Raw genomic sequence first — 18,871 nt, 5'->3', positions numbered from 1 at the left:
GAACTACCCAGCATGGCCGCGAGGCTGCTGTCCCCTACCGTGCTTGCCCGATGCGTCCTCTCCTGCCAGCTCGCCCGGGAGTGAGACCAGCCAGTGCCAGCACGCAGGCTAACTCATGTTCAGCCCTCACGGGGAAATCCAGCAGTGTTCAAAATATTTGCCACTGTATTCTACACGGCCTAATGTGAGGGAGTGCAGGTTTAAGTAGTACGAGGAATATGCTAGTTTATCTTGGTCCCCAGCATTCGAAACACTGTGCTTTTCATCTAAAGGGGGAAAAAAGGGCTTTGAGTTTGGCAGTGCACCTTTTCAGTTGGTTACACACATCAGCCTATTAATGACTTCGTGGCCAGAAATAACTAATAACTTAGAGTAATTTCCCCGCTCATGAGAGTCCCAAGAACTTTTGAACAACACACATTTTCTGATCATTTCTAAGCTGTTGCAAATTTTCGAAGTCTGTGAGTTTCAAGAAATCTTTGATTTCATTGTTTCTATTATCCTTAAAACCTAAAGCAACAGAAGAAAAGGTCAATGGATTCCAAATGGACGGAACTGGGAGAAGGGATTTTTCTCTGCTAACAGTGCGCGAGTTGACGGAAAGAGAGACAGGGCGAATGTGCATTTGAACAGAGAGGCGAACTGGTTTTTAATAAGATCTGTAGATATTTAGGCAAACTATTTTCAAAAATTATGTGGTACTGCTTTCCAAGTGCTCTGTAAAATGTTTTATGGGTTTTTATACAATTTGAAAGAGAAAAAAACACCAAGAAAATCTCACACCATAGAGTTTTTTTAAAAATAAAATGATATGGCTGAGGGGCACAGATGGGACTTCAGCCAGAAGCTGTAAAATCAAACATAAACCACGTTAGAACAGGTGTGCACAGGAGCGCTCCTGTCTACCGTGCACCTGGGGAGCCTGTTTCTGACTCGTTTGCTTGTCCTTTCTCCCGACGGCCCCTCCGTTTGTTGTGACAGGGCAAAGTAGAGTTGGCGCAGATGCCGAGGCTGGCAACCACCACAGAAGTCCTTCACATGTTTTGTCTTTCCTTTTGTCTGCAGGGGGTGCAGCTTTTATTTTTCCAAATACTTCAGTATATCCTGAAGCTACGCAAAGAATTACAACTAGGCCAGGTACGAAAACACCCCTGTGCAAGGTCTTCATGTAGAGACATCCCAGGACGCCCTGCCGATAGCCGTGGCCTAAGTCATACGAAACAAAGAGAGAGGTCCCTGGGCCCGAAACCTGTCCCACAGTCTTATTCGGCTTCTGTTGATCTTGAAACTAAATTCAGTTAAAGCATTTCACTCAAAGATCACACTCAAGGTCCCTGCATTGGGGAATGAAAAGCAGATTAGACCTTAACTAGCTGCTCTGAAAGACAGATTGTGGAGGCCCAGCAACAAGGAGTACGTCTGCTTTCAAGTTCATTGGTGGGCTTATATGTACATGTATCCCTCCAGGGGGAACAGCACAAAGCAAGAAGGATCTTCTTTAGCAATAGTCGGCAATGGCCAGCATGCCACAAGAAACCAGTCATTCAGATGAAAAGCATGTAGTAGATAATATTTATATCTGATTCCTACTTTATGCCTTTTCATAGGCTTTATTTAGGTAATTAATTTACAAGTTCATTCACTCAAAAAATAAATACCTTATCAAGTGCCGCTTTGTGCCAGGCATGATGTTAGGGTCTGGGAATACAAGATGAACCAGACTTCAGAAGGTTTCCTGTCGTCATACAGCTAGCTTATTCACCCAACAGGTACTCAAGGGCCACCTCTGTGTCAGCCACCATTCTAGACCCTGAGGGTACAAAGGTGAACATGCTCACACCCTTGAGCCAGAGACAGCCACGCTTATAGGAATGTTCAACTTGAAGTTCTAGATGTTTCTGTAGAGATACTTACAACCTCTAACAATAGAGGCTATAGGGGCAGGATGCGGAAGGAACTCAACCCCCATGAAAGGAAGAAATTATTCCAGGGGAAGGGATATATAAGCCAAAAGCCAAATTAGATGTTTCCCAGGTGGAGAATGAGCAGAAGGACATTTTGGATGAGGGAACAGCATGCCTCAGCCATCAGTCCCCTCACTGTGACCTGGAAAAGCCCTGTAAGCTGGATATCACTGTGACAGCTTCATCATTGAGAAAATTGAAATTCAGGGGAGCAGGGCAGTTTCTCCGTGTTCATATACAGATCTGGAACTCAAATCTTCTTAGACCCAGGCTACTGCTCTTTGACCTCTATTACATGTTTCCAGGCCACACTAATCTCAGAGTTTGAACTGGCCCAAGATGCCAGGCTTGGCAGCTAGAGGGTCTTCAGTGAGAATAAGTGTGGGCCAGTGGGCTGAATAGCATAAGTGAAGAAGCTTCTTAGGGTTGTTCTCATGCCAACACTGTCCAGTGACTTTGAACTGACAAATTTTTCTTCATTAACCTCAGAGTAGAAATTTACTCCCCTGATCCTGGGAAGTATGGTGGAAAGGCTTAGCCAATGTAGTCAGTTATTTCTGTCATGCTAGAGATCTCACAGGTTACTTAAACTTGAACAGGACTCAGGGTCTAAAGTAAACTAGAATGAACCTAAAGAAACCTACTATGTGAGAAGGGAAGGCTTGAAATGAAAATGGAAACTAGAGATGCAAGTTTTACTCTAGCTCTAGGATTGTGTTTACTGCTAGTAAATGAATCCTTGGGAAAAACCCATACTGAAAAAAAATAAAAGCTATCCGCCAAACGTTAGGCCAGGGATTTTTGTTTGTTTATTTTGCTTTTCTTTTAAGCCACCTCGTAGATACCTCTGGCTGAGTTACAGAAACCAGAGCTAGTGTTGTGAACTGTGTTGAAAGATCACACTATCAGCTCAATCACTGGCACAGCCACCTGGCTTCTTGGTGCTTCATAGATAGAACAGTGGATCGTGGAACTCATTTTTCCAAACTGTAGGATATGGTAGATTTGAAATATTGGCCCATCTACGTGTGTGCATGGAGGGAAGAGAGGCTAGGAGGGTGACATCTGGCACATCCAGGGAAAAACAAGAGTCGGAATCTCAAACAAGACTCGCATGGCTCTGATGATGCTCTTCCTGTTCAAGTGGGATTTGGAAGAAAGCCTACTTGCAAATCTTGGTTTCAATAAAGTATGTTTCTGAGACCCAGTCTGTATTGGCAATACCATTTTCAGTTGCTGCTCTGATTCTGAAAGGAGATACCAATCTTAGTATCTGAACTGTAAAGAATTTAAATCAAACCAAGAAAACCAGAGACCTATTTATCGTGAGTCACATTTGGGGGTTTGACCTTGGAGATGAGAATTATTTATATGGCCTGGGTCTTCCATTGCTTTAGGGTGGAACAGTGATCAATCTCAAAATGATGATCTTGTATATCTAAACACCTCTGATACTGTAAGTGGAGAACTTTGTGGTGACTCAAGAGGAAGGCACATCACATCACTGATTCTCAGAGCATCATGAGTCATAATGAGGGTTCTCTGGGAATCTATGTCCCCATGGTCCATGGGTATCTGACTACTTTCAGAAGAGATGATGGTTGACTCTTTCCTTGAGGGTCCTTTGGGATACTGACCCTGGGGTTCCTGCTCTCCTTCACTCTTGACTTGCTGTGTCATGTTCTTCGTGTCCACTTCATTTCTTAATTCTCCATTCCATGGAAGCAGAGGACTCTGGTTAGCATCTCTGTGTCAATCCTGAAGCAAGCCAGCTTCCTAGGGAACAACAATTTGTCCCTTTTCTATACTGTAGCTGTTTTATCATAAAGTCTTTGACTTTACTGGGTTTTGAGGTTTACTAGTTAAATTAAATAACATTTTTCCTTCTTTCTGCAGAGACTCCTTCCCACCACATGATTTATCCTATAGGGTCCTATTTCCAGAGCTCCTCAATCACACTTCTCCACCCCACCTCCCTCCTTTCCTTTCTACCTAGAGGAACCCATCCCCAGGCCACTGCCCCCAATCCCTTCTCCCTTTTTTCGTGACCTGACTCCCAAATGCATCCTGTATTCCAGAGCTACATTAATGCTTACACTGTCAAGTCCACAATAATGCCACTCTGTCATTTTAATATTTTTGTCTTTATTTTTTTAATGTTACATTCAAAAAATAGGAGGTCCCCATAAACCCCCCACTCCCCTCACTGCACTCCTCCCCCCATAACAACAACCTCCTCCATCATCATGAAACATTCATTGCACTTGGTGAATACATCTCTGAGCACCACTGCACCTCTTGGTCAATGGTCCACACCATAGCCCACACTCTCTGTCATTTTAATTTGACAGCACAATTGGAAAGATGGTTTTGTGACCTTACAGAGAACCAAATAATGGATATTTTCCCCTTTGTTCTTGCCTTCTCTTCCCAAGTTTATTCCCATTTCTCTTTCCAAGTTTTCTGGGTTCAAACTCCACCATCCTTCAAGAACCCTTTGTTGAATTAACATGTATTTTGCTCTCTACTCAGTAAAGTGGTAGCACCCCGGCTCATCATTTTACATCCTTTTTTTAATGATCATTGTTTTAAGGTGTTTCCTGTTTTTCTCAAGTTGTTTCTGTTATTACTGCCAGAAACCCTTTCTCCATCTCCTCTGTAAACACCAGCTCCTCCTTTGCTGAACATACTCCTTTTAGCTCAGGGCCCCTTGAGATCTCAGAGCTAAGTGGCAAAAACAGGGGCAGGATTGACTCACAGAAAGTTGCAAGCTGTTGTTTGACCTCATGATGCACCACTCTGCGTGGCTTTTTGGGCACAGGTGATGTGAAGGTTCTCGTCTGTCCCAAGGAGGATATTCCACAAGCCTATCCTTTCCTTCTCCATCACCATGGCAACGTTCCTGTTATGAAATCCACCATACAGCCACTGTACGATACTCCTTGGTTGTGTGCTATGTAAAACCTGTATGGTACCAAATGGCTAAAAATCATTTTTTTGTTTTCCTCTAGTTAAACCATAACAAAAAGAGTTCTGCAAACCTAGACAAGAAGTGTCTGTAAAATTTCTGCAAAAGACCACAGATCTTCATGTCTTTGGTATAGGGTTTTCAGGGACTGGAGGAAAACAAGAGGAGGAAATCTGGAGGAAAACAGGAGAGTACAACTTAATCTTGTTATGGTAGACTCTAGAAACTCCTGCCATTAAACAGATCCTGGATGATACCTCCTGATCTTTCCCATTTATCTTCCCCATTAACATCTAATTTCCTTGAGAGCAGGCAAATCTTTTTCTTTTCCTTCTAGCCCCACCCCAGCCCCAGCCAGGAGACCTCCAGTGATGCTTCATAAATGCAGAATGGATTTTGCATGAATGGGGATGAACTTTCCCAATCCAAGTTCTGGCCCTTTGAAAATAAAGCGGGTGGGTGGAAGGCAAGAGGGCTGCTCTTCCGTGAGTTTGATGAAAGGAGAAAATAAAACTTGCTAACTTAACCCTTGTGGGAAGCACAGCGAGGGCATTCTCTTGACTCATAATTGTCTAGAGGAAGGAGGAGGGTGGACGAGGCCTCCCATTCAGAGCCAGGAACCTTCACCGGCTTCCCGGGAAATTAACGAAGACGTTGTTGTGAAGGAGCCAGCACCAGTCAAGCTCCCTATTTGCAGCTTCATATTGTTGTTCCATCTGGGTCATGACATGGTCTCTACTTCTAGAGTAAGCCAAAGATGCCTATGAAATGGCTTTTATGAAGCTCTGTTTTTAAACACAGTCTTGATTTACAGAAAATGAGCATAACCAACATCAGAAAACAGCCTTCTCCAATATAAGCACTTCCGCCTGCCAAGTCTATGAGTTAATTAGTTTGAAGATCAAAGTTCAGCTAAAAGCAGAGAAATGGAAAGGGTGCTGAAATGATCACCAAAAATTAAATGTGCAATATGCTCTTATTAAAAGTCCTATGCGCTACTATAAATAAAGAAGAACTAGCAAAGGTATATGGAGTAATACTTTTTGAAGCATCCAAAGAGGAGAACTACTCAAAACTGTGCCTGTTCTTAAGTGATGTCATGGCTGAAGAGGTCTCCCTGGCTCTCCCCCCTCTCAGCAAGGCTCAGTTCAACATCTGCCGATGTCACATCCCACAGGAGGGGGACTCAGTTCCCACACAACATGTGATTGGTAGTAGATAAGGGAACATTGGGCCAGAATTCCATGAATGAAAACAAAAACCTGCTTATCGTCCATGGCAGTATGTTTATGAACATGTTCACCGTTGTTCATGTAAACAATTTCAAATTCTTGGCTAAAAATAAGAACTAATTTGGTGGTGTTTACATCCTGACTTACTATCCAGGGGGAATATAGACAGGACTATAAAATCTAAGAAGGGTTTTATGAATATAGAGATTCAAAAGTATTTTTCCTAGTAGTTTCTTGGTATTAATTTTTGCCAATCACATGAGCAATACCCATGTTTAAGTAGTAGCCGACTCCTCTATTTATGCTTGCTCATTCCTTTAGAGTTCTTATACCTGGACAAAAGCATTCACCTAGAACTCTTTTAACCAGTTTTTCTTGGTATTGGCACACTCCAGATTGCATTTCTCGTAATATATCTGTAGGAACATGGGTATCTAGAAAAGAGCAAGGGACGTTGTCTAGAGCAGCGCTGCTTCACTTTACGTGTACCCTCGCCCCCCAGGGATTATGCTAAATGTCAGGTTTGGATTCAGTAGGTCTGGGGTGAGAGACTCCATTTCTAGCAAGCTCTAGGGTGTGGTTCCTGTTCCCGGCCCACAGACTACACTGTGAGAAACAAGGGTCTACAAAATATTTCTGTATCATCTTGCTGCTTTCACTTGTCTGGCTAACAGAAGCCCCTTCTTGACAATCTGTCTGTTCCTGAATTAGGCTAATATGCTATCAGGATTGCTTGCTAGTAAGTTTTTCTTTCTGAGAAAATTCTCAAATTGAATCCCTGGCTAATGACATTTTAGGCAAAACGCAACTGGAGGAGAATCCATGTGCAAAGCGTTGCTGGAGACATAAATTGAAGTTTAGTTGTAAATTGATAGCAGCTGCAGATTTCATTCCCTTAGGCACCCCCAACAGCAGAAAAGTGAGAACGTGAGGAGCTGGGTGGGAAAGGCTTAAGGTCCAAAAATGTAAAAATACTAGCTGAAAGGGAGCGGTGAGTAAGAGCAAAATTTTAAAAGAAAAAAATATCTAAGCTCAACTAAAACTCTGGAGGGTAGGATTTCATCGACCACACTAGTGGTGATGCTTGTAGCCAAACAGACCAAATAAATTAAGGCAATTCTGTGTTGAATTTCACATTGCACTGCATTTCCATTCTCTTTGGGATATGAAAATAGGATGAGACAGGTTTTCTACAACATAGTCAAGCTCTTTGAAGACTGACCCCCCAAATCACCAGTTTTAAACATGGTTAAATGATTTGTTTAAAGAGAGGCTTAAAAATAATTACATTGCCCTACCCTCAGAGTGGGATTTCTTAGCCATCCCCAGGTGTCTGGCAACTGAACACCTGCTGAACTAAATGGCTATGACATTCAGTTGGCCCCGAATGGTACATGGCGTTGAACTAAAAACCATCAATCAGAGAAGAGCATAAACTTGAAATGGTTCTGTATTAGGACTGCAGATAGAAATTGCTTTATGTCTACACAGTTAGTAAAAGTGTGTAGAATAATATTTTGGACCGTATTTTTAAAAGAAACTTAAAATGACTTTGGGCCTTGATAGTCATTAATAGAACTCATGCTAAAGATGCAAAAGTATAGTTAATAAATTTGGGAATGCAAAGATGTAATAAGGGTTTAAAGAAATCGCTGGCACATACTTAAGCCCTTATAGTCCTTGTTAATATGTTGTGGGGGCAACACTTTCAATCCTGCAATTTATTTTATGCAATTATTTTAGAGAAATTGTAAATTCATTTAGAGAAGGAGAAAGAATAGACATTTGCCTAGAAAAATAAATTATACCAGTTAGGACTGATCAGGGATCAGTTTCAATTGATAAAGGGATAAGCTTATAAACGGAAAATGAGGGGTGGCTTAGAGGGGCAGCTGGCAGATAAGACAACTTGATGACCATGATCACTTCCAATAAGAGAAGGAGAAATAAAAAGGAGCATGAATGTATCATTTGGTGGGTTTAGGGGCAGACCTTAAAAAAGTAGTTTTCAATTGATTGGTTGATTCATCAAAATTGTCATGTTTGTCTTGGGTGGCTTAGGAAGATAACAAAGAGATTTTGATCAGTCCCAATTGGAAAGAGGACAAATGAGATGGTAAGAAACTTTGTTAAAGTCTGGTCTTGAACTATGATTGTAGGAAATTACTACAATTAAAAGAGTCAGCAAGCTGTGTGAAAATCTGTCAGTGGAGTTTTCATGCAAATGGGGGGAAATTTTAGAGTTATCAATGACATATACAAAATTATAATATGTAAATAAAACCCAAATCTAGTAGAGTCCAGGGTAAATATTTAATTGCATCACTGGATTTTCCTGCACAGTATTTAGTCTTACAAGTGCAAAAATTAAAAGACCACAATTTCATTTGTAAACTTATATTATTGACTTTTCAGCTACTTTATTTGTCTTTACAGATTTACCTTATGAACCACCCAGGAGATCAGCCTGGACTGGTCATGGCCACCCCACCCCCCAGTCAAAAGGTATAATGCTGACTCCTACAGCCTTGAATTTACCTGCCACAAGGCAATGCATAAGTGTTGATGGAGTAAATAATCATTTCTCTAGCTAATCTATGATTTTTCAACTTGTAGAAGATTTGTCCCACTGGCTACAAAGCACAGCTGGCCTTTAGATGCATTCATCTTCTCTATTTGGGTTACAGCTACGTTCATACAACAAGAAACAAATCATGTAGTGTGTTTCAATGTAGACAAATTCATGTGTCATGGGATGCTTGAGTAAAGAAATAATTAGTGATTTCTTTTATCTTGGCTAGATCTTAAAAGTATCCATGGCTTCATTTTGTTTTCCTGAATAGTTTCCCTTTATATACTTGTTTAGACTTTGAATCATTTTAATCTCTTCTAAGCCACCTTAAATTCTTTAATTTTATTACTTTTTAGAAAAGGTAGGGTACAAATAAATTTTCAAAATAACATAAGCACCTTCAGTTTTGGTTACAAGTTTTACATTTGGTTTCACTAGAAAGGAAATTTTCCCTTATAAGATGCTTCTTACTCTAAGAGTAAGACTATTTTGTCATTAACTAAACTAAGCGATAAGATGATTACAAAACAGCATCAGCAACTAGTGGCCAAATAAAAGTGATAGCTAACTGTCATTTTCCTTCTTGGATTTTCAGCTGCTCAGCCGCCTTCTTCCACGGTGCCCAAAACCGAAGACCAGCGTCCTCAGTTAGGTAGGTTTTGTGGACATCAAACAGCCAAAAGGGAAGACGTAGGTGCAGCAGGGTATTTCAAAAATGTATCACTTTTTGAGTGAAAGTCACATTATTTTGTCTTCTTTATGTCTGCCCCGTATATAAAATGGGGACAAAATCATCAGTCTACTCAACTGCGATGACTTGAGATTTTGCTATAACATTTCCCAAACCTATGCAATAAATCTGGAAACACACAGTCTGGTTGCTTGTAGGCAACAAACGTAGAGATGGCTTCTTTGTGATCTCTGAATTCTTTTAATGTTAGCTTCCACATGATACCAGTTCAGCACCTGTGTCCATTCAAAGGCCGAAGCGCAGTGGGGGTCGTACCCCCAGTGCTGTGAGCAGCACGGCCCACGGCTGCCTCGGGGTGGCCGGGGCGCTGACCACGGGCTTGCTCTGTTTATCCTGTGATGGGGGGAGCACAGGGCTAGGAGTTGGAACCAAGGCCAATGAGGAGGCCACTGGCGAGAAACTACTGTCAGGTCCTATGTGACATCTTATCTAAGGTGGAGGGTAGAGCTAGGGGATTGGTGGGGAGGCATTTTCAGCTCTGACACCTGGAAACACAATTGAGTCAGCATGATGTGTGAAGGCCCATCCTGTCGAGTCATGACTGTGTCTTTAGGATTCTGACTTCTTCTCTTTTTGCTGTAGATCCGTATCAGATTCTTGGACCAACGAGTAGTCGCCTTGCGAACCCAGGTGAGATGTGCTGATGTTTTTGCTCTTACGAATTTACCTTTTTGGAAATGGTTACTTTCGTAGGTAAACTTGTGTTGGGGAAACATTCCTTGCATTGAACAAATTTTAAAAGGTGACAAGGACAGCAGCAAGACTGCAAAATTAGTTTCCTCTTTAATGGTATGTTTTTGAACTTAGATGCTAGAAGAAAGTGTAGACTCTTAATTGGCCCATTTGTAACCAGGATCTTACCAAAGACCTACCTGTCCTCACTTTTCAGTGAGGACATTGTTTTATTTGTTTGTATTCAGATCAGACCCAGCTGTGTTGGCATCCACTAAAGAAATTCATAGCATATGCTGCGAAGTCTCAACATCAAATCCAAATGTCAAGATGAAACAGGCATGTGGCAAGAACAAGCTGGAATATATATTTCCTAAATGACAAAATGGGGTTGGAAGCCAAACCATCCCCCACATAGAAGCTGTACTCAGAGAACATAAAATATTTTCACTGTTAAGCATCAGTCTCTTTGATGGTAAATTTTAGCTAACCTTAAAACAATGGCTGTTTTTCAGCAGCTGAGCACCTAGCAATGAGCTGGATAAACACTTGCTGTAAGGAGTAACACGGTATAGCCCCTGACCTCAGGGGGCTTGCTGTTGGGTAGCGAGATGGACACAGAACAGGCAATTACCTCACAGGATCCAAACTGCATTGCTCCCGGCCTCTTCTCTCTTATGTGAACATCCATCTGGTGCCTGAGTCTCCTCTGTGGTCCTTCCTCAAGCCTGTGCTCAGCTTTCCATTTGCAATGGCCCCCGTAACCATTGAAATAAAAATAATGATGATGTTTGAGATGATTAGCAGTTGTACTTCGGGAAGATGGATCTGGCAGCAATGTCCAGGATAGATTAGAAAGAGGAAAAGGCCAGAAGCTGAAATCCACTGGGCAGGTTAACCCGATAATATGAAATAACAATCAGGTAACTCCCACCCCTACAAGGCCTGCACAAGTGCTTATGTCTGTGACCCCAGGAGGTCATCATCTCCGACCTACAGGAGAGGAATCAGAGGATTGGAGATGTGCAAACATGCAGAGAGTCGCACAGCCTCTAAGAGAAGAAGGCCAGTTTCAAACTGACCTTCTGCAAAGTCTTTTATTTGTCTTGCCCTACACAGCTCCTGGTGAAGCATGAAGAGAAGAGGAAGGTCTTGGAGAGGGGAGACCATGAGAATAGAAAGGAAGGATTTCCATTCAGTGGAACAAAGCTAATTTAGGTGGAGGGGAGGAGATCAGGAATGAAGAGGAGGAAAGAGTCGAGCTGCTCCAGACAAGAACGGCCTGGCCTTCCCGCCCAGCCCACTGGCTAAATGGAATCTGTGTGCTGGACCGTGTTGTCCCAGCTCAAGGGCTCTGCTTGGTTTGGTTAGAAACTGGGGCTGAAGACAGCTGCTTGCCCCTAAGCAGAGGGTCAGCTCTCACAGCGGTGCTGCTCTCTTCCCATGCCCAGCAGCCTGGGGCGACTGCATCGGTAGAGGGACTTAGGGCCAGAGCTGCGGCGAGGCTGAAAACCTATCATGGCCCTAGAACAGGTCAGCCACTCGGTCAAGACAAACGGCTGCACTTTATTCCACTGCACTTTGTCCTTTTTAGTGGGCCTGGGGAAAATGACAACCTCCACATTCTGATCTGCCAGCAAGGGATCTTAAGGTCAAGAATGATTTTGTCTAGTTTGTAATGAATTCGCTCTCCTCTCCATCTGTCCTTAGGCCATGTGGCCGTCATATCCATGCGGCCTTTCCCCTGCAACCAGAATGTCTTTTATCGCTCCATAAATGAGAATCCTTCTTCCTGTTTGATTCTTTTTTCCTTTCTCTGATAAATCCTTCATCACTTAAAATTGCTGCCTTTGCTCTTTATACCACGTGAACTCTTTTTCATCATTTTAAATGGAAAAATTACATCACACAGCATGAATGCACAGGATGATATCAGCATCCCAACATCTCTCTCCCCAAAATTCACTTGATGCATCATTCAGACCCTGTTTCTCCTGCTGAGAGAAGCATGTCCCTGCATCTTATATCATAGATCAGTACAAGCAGCACAGCTCCTTTTTTTGTCCCAGTCAGAATGGCCGAAATTTAACGTGGTTCCTCTAATGAAATCGAAGTGCATTTCGTGGGCATGGAAGTGCATCCTGTTCCCCTGCAAGACCAGAGAGACCGGTGGAGGGATGTTTGAGCAATTGTTAAGGAGGTGGGAGTGTCCAGTCAACCTGTGGGCCCCACCGAACCCCAAGCTCAGGGGAGCGGATGGCCTGGTATGTGCAGAAACCAGGACTGGAGGCAGCGGTTTGCCACAGTGACTATGTGTGCAAACCGGGAGTCAGGCTTCCAAGCTTTGCTCACCTTGGACAAGATAAGTCTCTTTGAGTCCCGATTTCCTCATCTCTACAATGGGCTAAACAAATGATCGTTGTGGGATTCCCTGAACTCCTGCATGTGAGCACACCGTGAGCTCCGATGGGGTTTCCAGGGGCCCTGGGGACACCGCCGTTGAAGCTCTTGCATGGCCCACGTGGTGCTTCCTGGGGAAACTGCCTTCTCTTTGGCCTTTCTTGCCTACAGGAGAGGGGCATACCTTTCCCTACACCCTGGCTTGCAGCCCGCACACGTGGTGACAAAAAAATTCACAGTGTGAGTGCATCTCCATGGTGACCTGCAAGATAGTACCCCCATTGTACAGAGTACTGGGGCACAGAGCTCCGGGCGAGCTGCCCAGTGTCCCCTAAGTGGCAGAACTCACTTGGAAGCTAGTGCTCCCGACCATGGTGCTCCTCTGCCCCTCCACCAGCTCGAGCCACATGGAGCTCTGGCCAAAGCCCTCCTGCCAGCCGGGACATCATGCTGCCTTCATCTTACCAGGGTGGAGGAGCCGTGTGGTGCGCACAGGTGTTTCTGCACCATGCCAAGTGATGAAACGAATGGCGGAAGCATCTGCCCCCTGGCATATCCCTTGGCGCCTGCTGGGGTCTCCTCCCTGCTTTGTTCGCGACCCTTGTTGGCCCTTGGTCAGCAGAGTGGCTTCAGTGCCTTGCACTGGGATGTCATTTCCACTTAACCCATGGTTGCTTTCTGTACTCTACTGCTCCTGAGTTTTCTCCTATTCTTTTAACCTCATTGAGACACCTCTTTCCTCTAAAAGTTAAAGGACTGCCTTCTGTCCCCTTTCAGGCCGTACACTCTTCCCTTCACCCCACCTTCGCTCGGTGGGGGGGGCAGCTAGTTCAGAACAGGCTAGCAAAGACCTTTCTTCCTCTCCCACCCTGGCTTTTTTGTTAGTTATCCTAGGACAAAACTAGCTATTCCTTACTGATGTCACAGGATGTTATCAAGATAAAAGGAGAAAATATAGTCTGGAGGCGCTTTCTTAGCTTTGTCATGAGGTTGAGGTGGCGATTCTTTTCTGATGAAAAAGCCTCCCTTTTAAGAGCTTCTCTTTTTAATTTTTGGTTTGAGCTATGAGCGATCCAACCCATTGAAGGGCTTTTCTATGCCCTGGGCATTCTTGCCTTTGGAATCCCTAATGCATATTCTACAGTGCACCTGATTGTGCATTAAATATTATTGTTTTGGCAGTGAAACAGCATTTTTTTTTTGGAAAGTTTCTGGCTATCAGTAACTCTTTTAATTTACATTTGTCTTGGCCTTCATTGTGCACCGCTGAGAATTCTTGCACAGTGAGGAAATCTGTGGGAATTTGTGCACAGTGATTAAACTTGCCAACAGTTTGCAAGTGCAGTGAGTTTTATGGTGAATATTAAATTTAACAATGAGGTTGACAAAAGTATTATGTTTTATAGACATTTACTTTAATGTTCATTGATTTTAAATTTTCAGGTTTGTTCTCATGTTAGTAAGCTCATGAATTTTGTATACTGGCCTCTTATTTCCATAGACCCTTAGAATGGTTACAGATCTAAGCCCTGTGTCTTCAGGGCAAATGGGTGAAATAATGAGAGATTAACTCAGACTGTCCTTTGGGCTTTGAGCTTCAGTCATAAATTTACTTCCTCTGAATTTCTAGTTCTTCAGAAGCAGGAGAGGTATATGACCACGTTTGTCCATTGGGACTCTACTACCCACATTTACAAGCAAAACGGGCAGGGGGAAAATTCCCAAAATTCAGTGCCAAGGTTTTGAATAGATACCAAAGGTTATTTTGGCTGTCTAGTAAGGTCTGTGTATTTATACAAAATCTATGGAATTGTTCTCTCTATGGGAGGAAGTTGACATTGGATATTTTCAAACAAGTGCATGTGTTTATATTGAAGCATATGTTAGACTGTTAAATCAAAAATCCAGGTTTTTTTTTTTCCTATTCCCAGGTCATATATAGAATTCTTTCAAGTTGTAATCCTTTGGTTACAACATATATACTAAAACCATATGGTTTTCACATACCATTCTTTGCATGTTTTTAAAATACATATTAATGAAATGTTGGAGGCAATAAAACATGATTGAGAACCATTTGAATATGTAGTTCCGAAAAAGAAAAGACTCCCATTGCAATGAACTACAAGCTGTTAATACATTTCAAATGTGTTGCTAGACTGAAAATGATCATTTTCCATAACATATTCAGAGAAGGCTGACCTTTCTCACAATGCAATTGAATGGATGAATTCGCAAACATCTCCATTTCCATGTAGCCAAAGTGGAAACAAGAATTTGTGAGTTGGACGATTTATATAAGGAGTTAGCAGGAAGGATATAGAGAAAGATTTATCATTGATTTTTACATTACTTCAATTCACTGAATAGTTACCAAAGTAACTTTAAACATTTTATCACATCTATTGATATTTGCTTGTACTATAATAAAAGATAATCTTTTTGGGAATAAGCCCTGAGGTTCTACTTAAATGACCTCACTCAGCAAACCAGCAGTGCTATAGCTGGTGTTTGGTAGGGATGAGCCCATTCATTTCTAAAGCTTCTAAAATCTGATCAACACAGCTTAGCTTTTCCTGGTACCCAATTTTACTACCAGTATTCGGATACTTTTCTCTTTTTTGGAAACTTAAATCATCAAAAGTATTGTAATAGAATTGCCAGAATGATGTGCCTAAATTTTTCTCATAGTTTAATACAAGCTAAAAGCCATATCTGTTCCTACAATGGAAGCTGTAACATTCTGACTGTGAACATCCAGCTAAACGATATCTCTTTGACTAAATCAGAGTCTCATTCCGCTCCCCAGGAGGACTGCAATCACCCATTGTTGCAGCTTTTCTTTTGGAAACTCTGCTTAACACAATTGGCATTGCAATACAGGGGCAGCACATGGATTTCCGTTTTACGATGCATTTGCCCAAATACTGGAAATGGGTGATCTGGTTTGAAAAAGAGCCAACTTTTTTCTAAACTTCCTCATTTTGAGTAGGTTAATTCTGTTCTAGGAAAAGTTTTGACAGAATTGCTTTCTGAGTGCCAGCAAAATGTTATGTTAGAAATAACGGTGTTTACATCCATTCTGGTTTTTTCCATAAACTTTTAGAAGCTCATTTCCTAAACCCAACTTTTATTTTACTTGACCTAGCCAATATAAATGGTATTAAGTCATTATTGCCATCCACACAATGGTGCTTTCTGCCTCACAAAATAGGAAAAATTAGCCCTTCTACCCCCTGAAACTCCAGGTTGACCTTGCTTTTCTTTTAAGGAAGTCAGGGATGAAGGGAGCCAACCTGACTTTGACCCATAGGAATTCTCCACATTCCATAGAGGACCTGGATCTGTTATATCAGCCTGAAGGTCCAAGGATCTTTGTCTGAGGCCTGGTGGTGATGCAGAGCTTGGAATAAAGATTCTTGTGCAAGTGATTAAGGGTATATTCTCAGGAAAGAGGGACTGAGAGAGCAGGAAAGGGCAGAGGAAATGCTAAACCAGTTTGTGGCTTCAGCCTGATCCCACAGGCAGCTCAGGAACATACCAGTTACCTTGGAGCTGGTCCCACTTTGAGGCAAGAGGGTGGCTGTCATAGACCGTGGCTCTATGGGCGTGGGTGAGGCAGCTCCTGTTCACACCAGGGCAGTTCTCTGAAGAAGAAGGCAACGGTGGAATAAGAGCAGCCAACACCCCAAGCAGCTGAGGGACAGGTCTACAGGTCTAGAAAATGGGCTCTGGGCAGGACCCAATAGCACCCAGTTCTGTCATTGATGAAGGAATGTGTTGACCTCAGAATCTGTTCTCACTGGTGTTTTCTTTCTTTCCTGTCCGCATTAGGCAGTGGACAGATCCAGCTTTGGCAGTTTCTCCTGGAGCTCCTGTCAGACAGCTCAAACTCCAATTGCATCACCTGGGAGGGCACCAACGGGGAATTCAAGATGACAGATCCCGATGAGGTTGCCCGGCGTTGGGGAGAACGGAAAAGCAAACCCAACATGAACTATGATAAACTCAGCCGTGCCCTCCGTTACTACTATGACAAAAATATCATGACCAAAGTCCATGGGAAGCGCTATGCCTACAAGTTTGACTTCCATGGAATCGCCCAGGCCCTCCAGCCCCACCCTCCAGAATCATCTCTCTACAAGTACCCCTCAGACCTCCCTTACATGGGATCCTACCATGCCCACCCGCAGAAGATGAACTTTGTAGCTCCTCACCCTCCCGCCCTACCAGTGACATCTTCCAGTTTTTTTGCTGCCCCCAACCCATACTGGAATTCACCAACTGGAGGTATATACCCTAACACTAGGCTTCCAGCCAGCCATATGCCTTCTCATCTGGGCACTTACTACTAAAGACCAAATAGAGGCCTTTCCCAACAACATACAATCACCAATGAATTGCAACAAACTTTATTCAAGACCATGAATCAAAGTGCCTCAAAAGCAATGAAAAAGGTTGACTGGGGCTGGGAAAGGAAGCCAGGGAAGAGATCTAAAAGACTCTTACAGGGTGGGAATTATTAAAGTATTACTACAGAAATAAAGAGGATGCTAAAAGTGTAATGTATATGGACATATAATCTGTGGACCAACCTTGTAGAAGTCATTGTCAGTAGAAGCATGAAGTCATAGGACAAAGTGCCAAAGAAAGTGGTCTTAAGAAGTGTACAGATTTTAGAGTAGAGTTTGGAATCCTGCTATTGCAAGCTGGGATGAAACTAAAGCAATAGGGATAACACAGTTTTGACCTAACATACCATTTATAATGCCATTTTAAGGAAAACTACCTGTATTTAAAAATAGAAACATATCAAGGAAAGAAAAGCGAGAGACTGCGGCTGATCCACAGACTTTGATATGAAATTCAATGGCACTTGCTATTTTGGTGGAAATCAGATCCAATTCATTTGATGGGGAGCTATTAGCTCTCCCAAACTGTGAAGACGACCCAAAGTTTCCGACTCCTTTACAGTATTACAGGAACTGTGAGCCAAATGATGGGACTGAGGATGTGTACTGAGAGTGTGTGATTGTTGACAGAGGTCTGGAGGAGGAAGAGGAGGAAGCAGAGAAGGAGCAGGCAAATACTGGGAAAGAAACTTCTCAACCAGTAAAGACTGGACTTAGGACAATTTTGGGACTGTGGCAAATGAGTCATGTAGACTTGAGGTTGAATGCGGTCAGTGTTATACCAAACCTGGTGTTACAAGAAAGGACACGGTGTAATGGAGGAAGGGGAAGTAGTAGAATTCAGAAACAAAAATATGCATCTCTTTTTTTGTTTGTTTGTCAAAAGAAAAATTTAACTGGAATTGTCTGATATTTAAAAGAAGCATTCAGGACCTCATCATTATGTGGGAGCTTTGTTCTCCCCATGGGCAGGGCAGGTAAGAGACAGCCTCCTTGGCTACCACAATCAGAGATCTTGTAGGTATTTTGGTTAGGAGGGCTCCAGTTTTCCTTTTCGAGTCGCAAACGCTGTGCGTTTGTCAGAATGATGTATACAAGTCAGTGTTTTGGTTTTTTTTCCTTTTTATATAATATTATATAACTTATGCATTTATACACTACGAGTTGATCTCGGCCAACCAAAGACACACCACAAAAGAGACAATCAATGATATAATGTGGCCTTGAATTTTAACTCTGTATGCTTAATGTTTACAATATGAAGTTATTAGTTCTTAGAGCAGAATGTATGTAATAAAATAAGCTTGGCCTAGCATGGCAAATCAGATCTACACAGGAGTCTGCATTTGCACTTTTTAATGACTAAAGTTGCCTGGAAGAAACTTGTCCTGAATGTTGTGGGTTTTATGCCGTAATAAGCAAAAAGGGTGTTTGGCACCCAAACGGTGTCAGCCCCATTGGGTCCTTCTTGCCCACCCTCTCATTTCTAGCCCCTACTAGAGTAGAAGGACCAAAGGTTTTACACTGGAGCCTCCACATCTATGCCCAGAATGGAAAGAGGCCCCCAATGCTGAGGTCAGGTTGTGATGGAGAAATTCTAGATCAGCCCCTGGTCACCAATTACCCTTAACTCCTACAATGATCATGAAACATTTATTGAATGGTGAACAAGCTGCTGCTCTTAACACAAACTAAATTACTGGTAAGTAAGCGTCATGAATAGCTAGTTTCTCTCTTTAAAGAAACAAGGGTCAGCTTCTGAATTTGCCACTTGGCTTCTCTTTCATGTCACCAGGTGAAATGTTATCTTAATCTTCTCACACCAGAATAGCTTGGGTCCCCTGGTTTGAGATTTACCAGGCTTGAGCCTGACTTTTTATAAGCTCTCCCTCTCAGACAC

The 18,871-nt window shown here is 42.6% G+C and overlaps 1 protein-coding gene across 5 annotated transcripts in view; it reads left to right on the top strand.

Moving 5' to 3' along the window:
- ERG (ETS transcription factor ERG) overlaps positions 1 to 18,302 on the top strand; it is a 195,067-nt gene extending 176,765 nt beyond the window's left edge. For 3 of the 5 annotated variants that reach the window (XM_012526700.3, XM_004462322.5, XM_058296242.2), the window contains 5 exons: positions 1,066 to 1,137; positions 8,601 to 8,669; positions 9,332 to 9,388; positions 10,070 to 10,117; positions 16,394 to 18,302. In XM_012526700.3, the coding sequence (XP_012382154.2) occupies positions 1,066 to 1,137; positions 8,601 to 8,669; positions 9,332 to 9,388; positions 10,070 to 10,117; positions 16,394 to 16,914 (767 nt within the window). In that variant the 3' untranslated portion in view covers positions 16,915 to 18,302. The remainder of the gene's footprint in view (positions 1 to 1,065; positions 1,138 to 8,600; positions 8,670 to 9,331; positions 9,389 to 10,069; positions 10,118 to 16,393) is intronic. The other 2 variants (XM_058296243.1, XM_012526698.4) reach the window with 1 other exon arrangement.
- Positions 18,303 to 18,871: the final 569 nt, after the last annotated feature.

This window comes from Dasypus novemcinctus, chromosome 4, assembly GCF_030445035.2.
Source record: "Dasypus novemcinctus isolate mDasNov1 chromosome 4, mDasNov1.1.hap2, whole genome shotgun sequence".
NCBI classification, from domain to species: Eukaryota; Metazoa; Chordata; class Mammalia; order Cingulata; family Dasypodidae; genus Dasypus; species Dasypus novemcinctus.
Note: the sequence above shows the minus strand (reverse complement) of the source record. Positions and strands in the feature narration are given on the sequence as shown.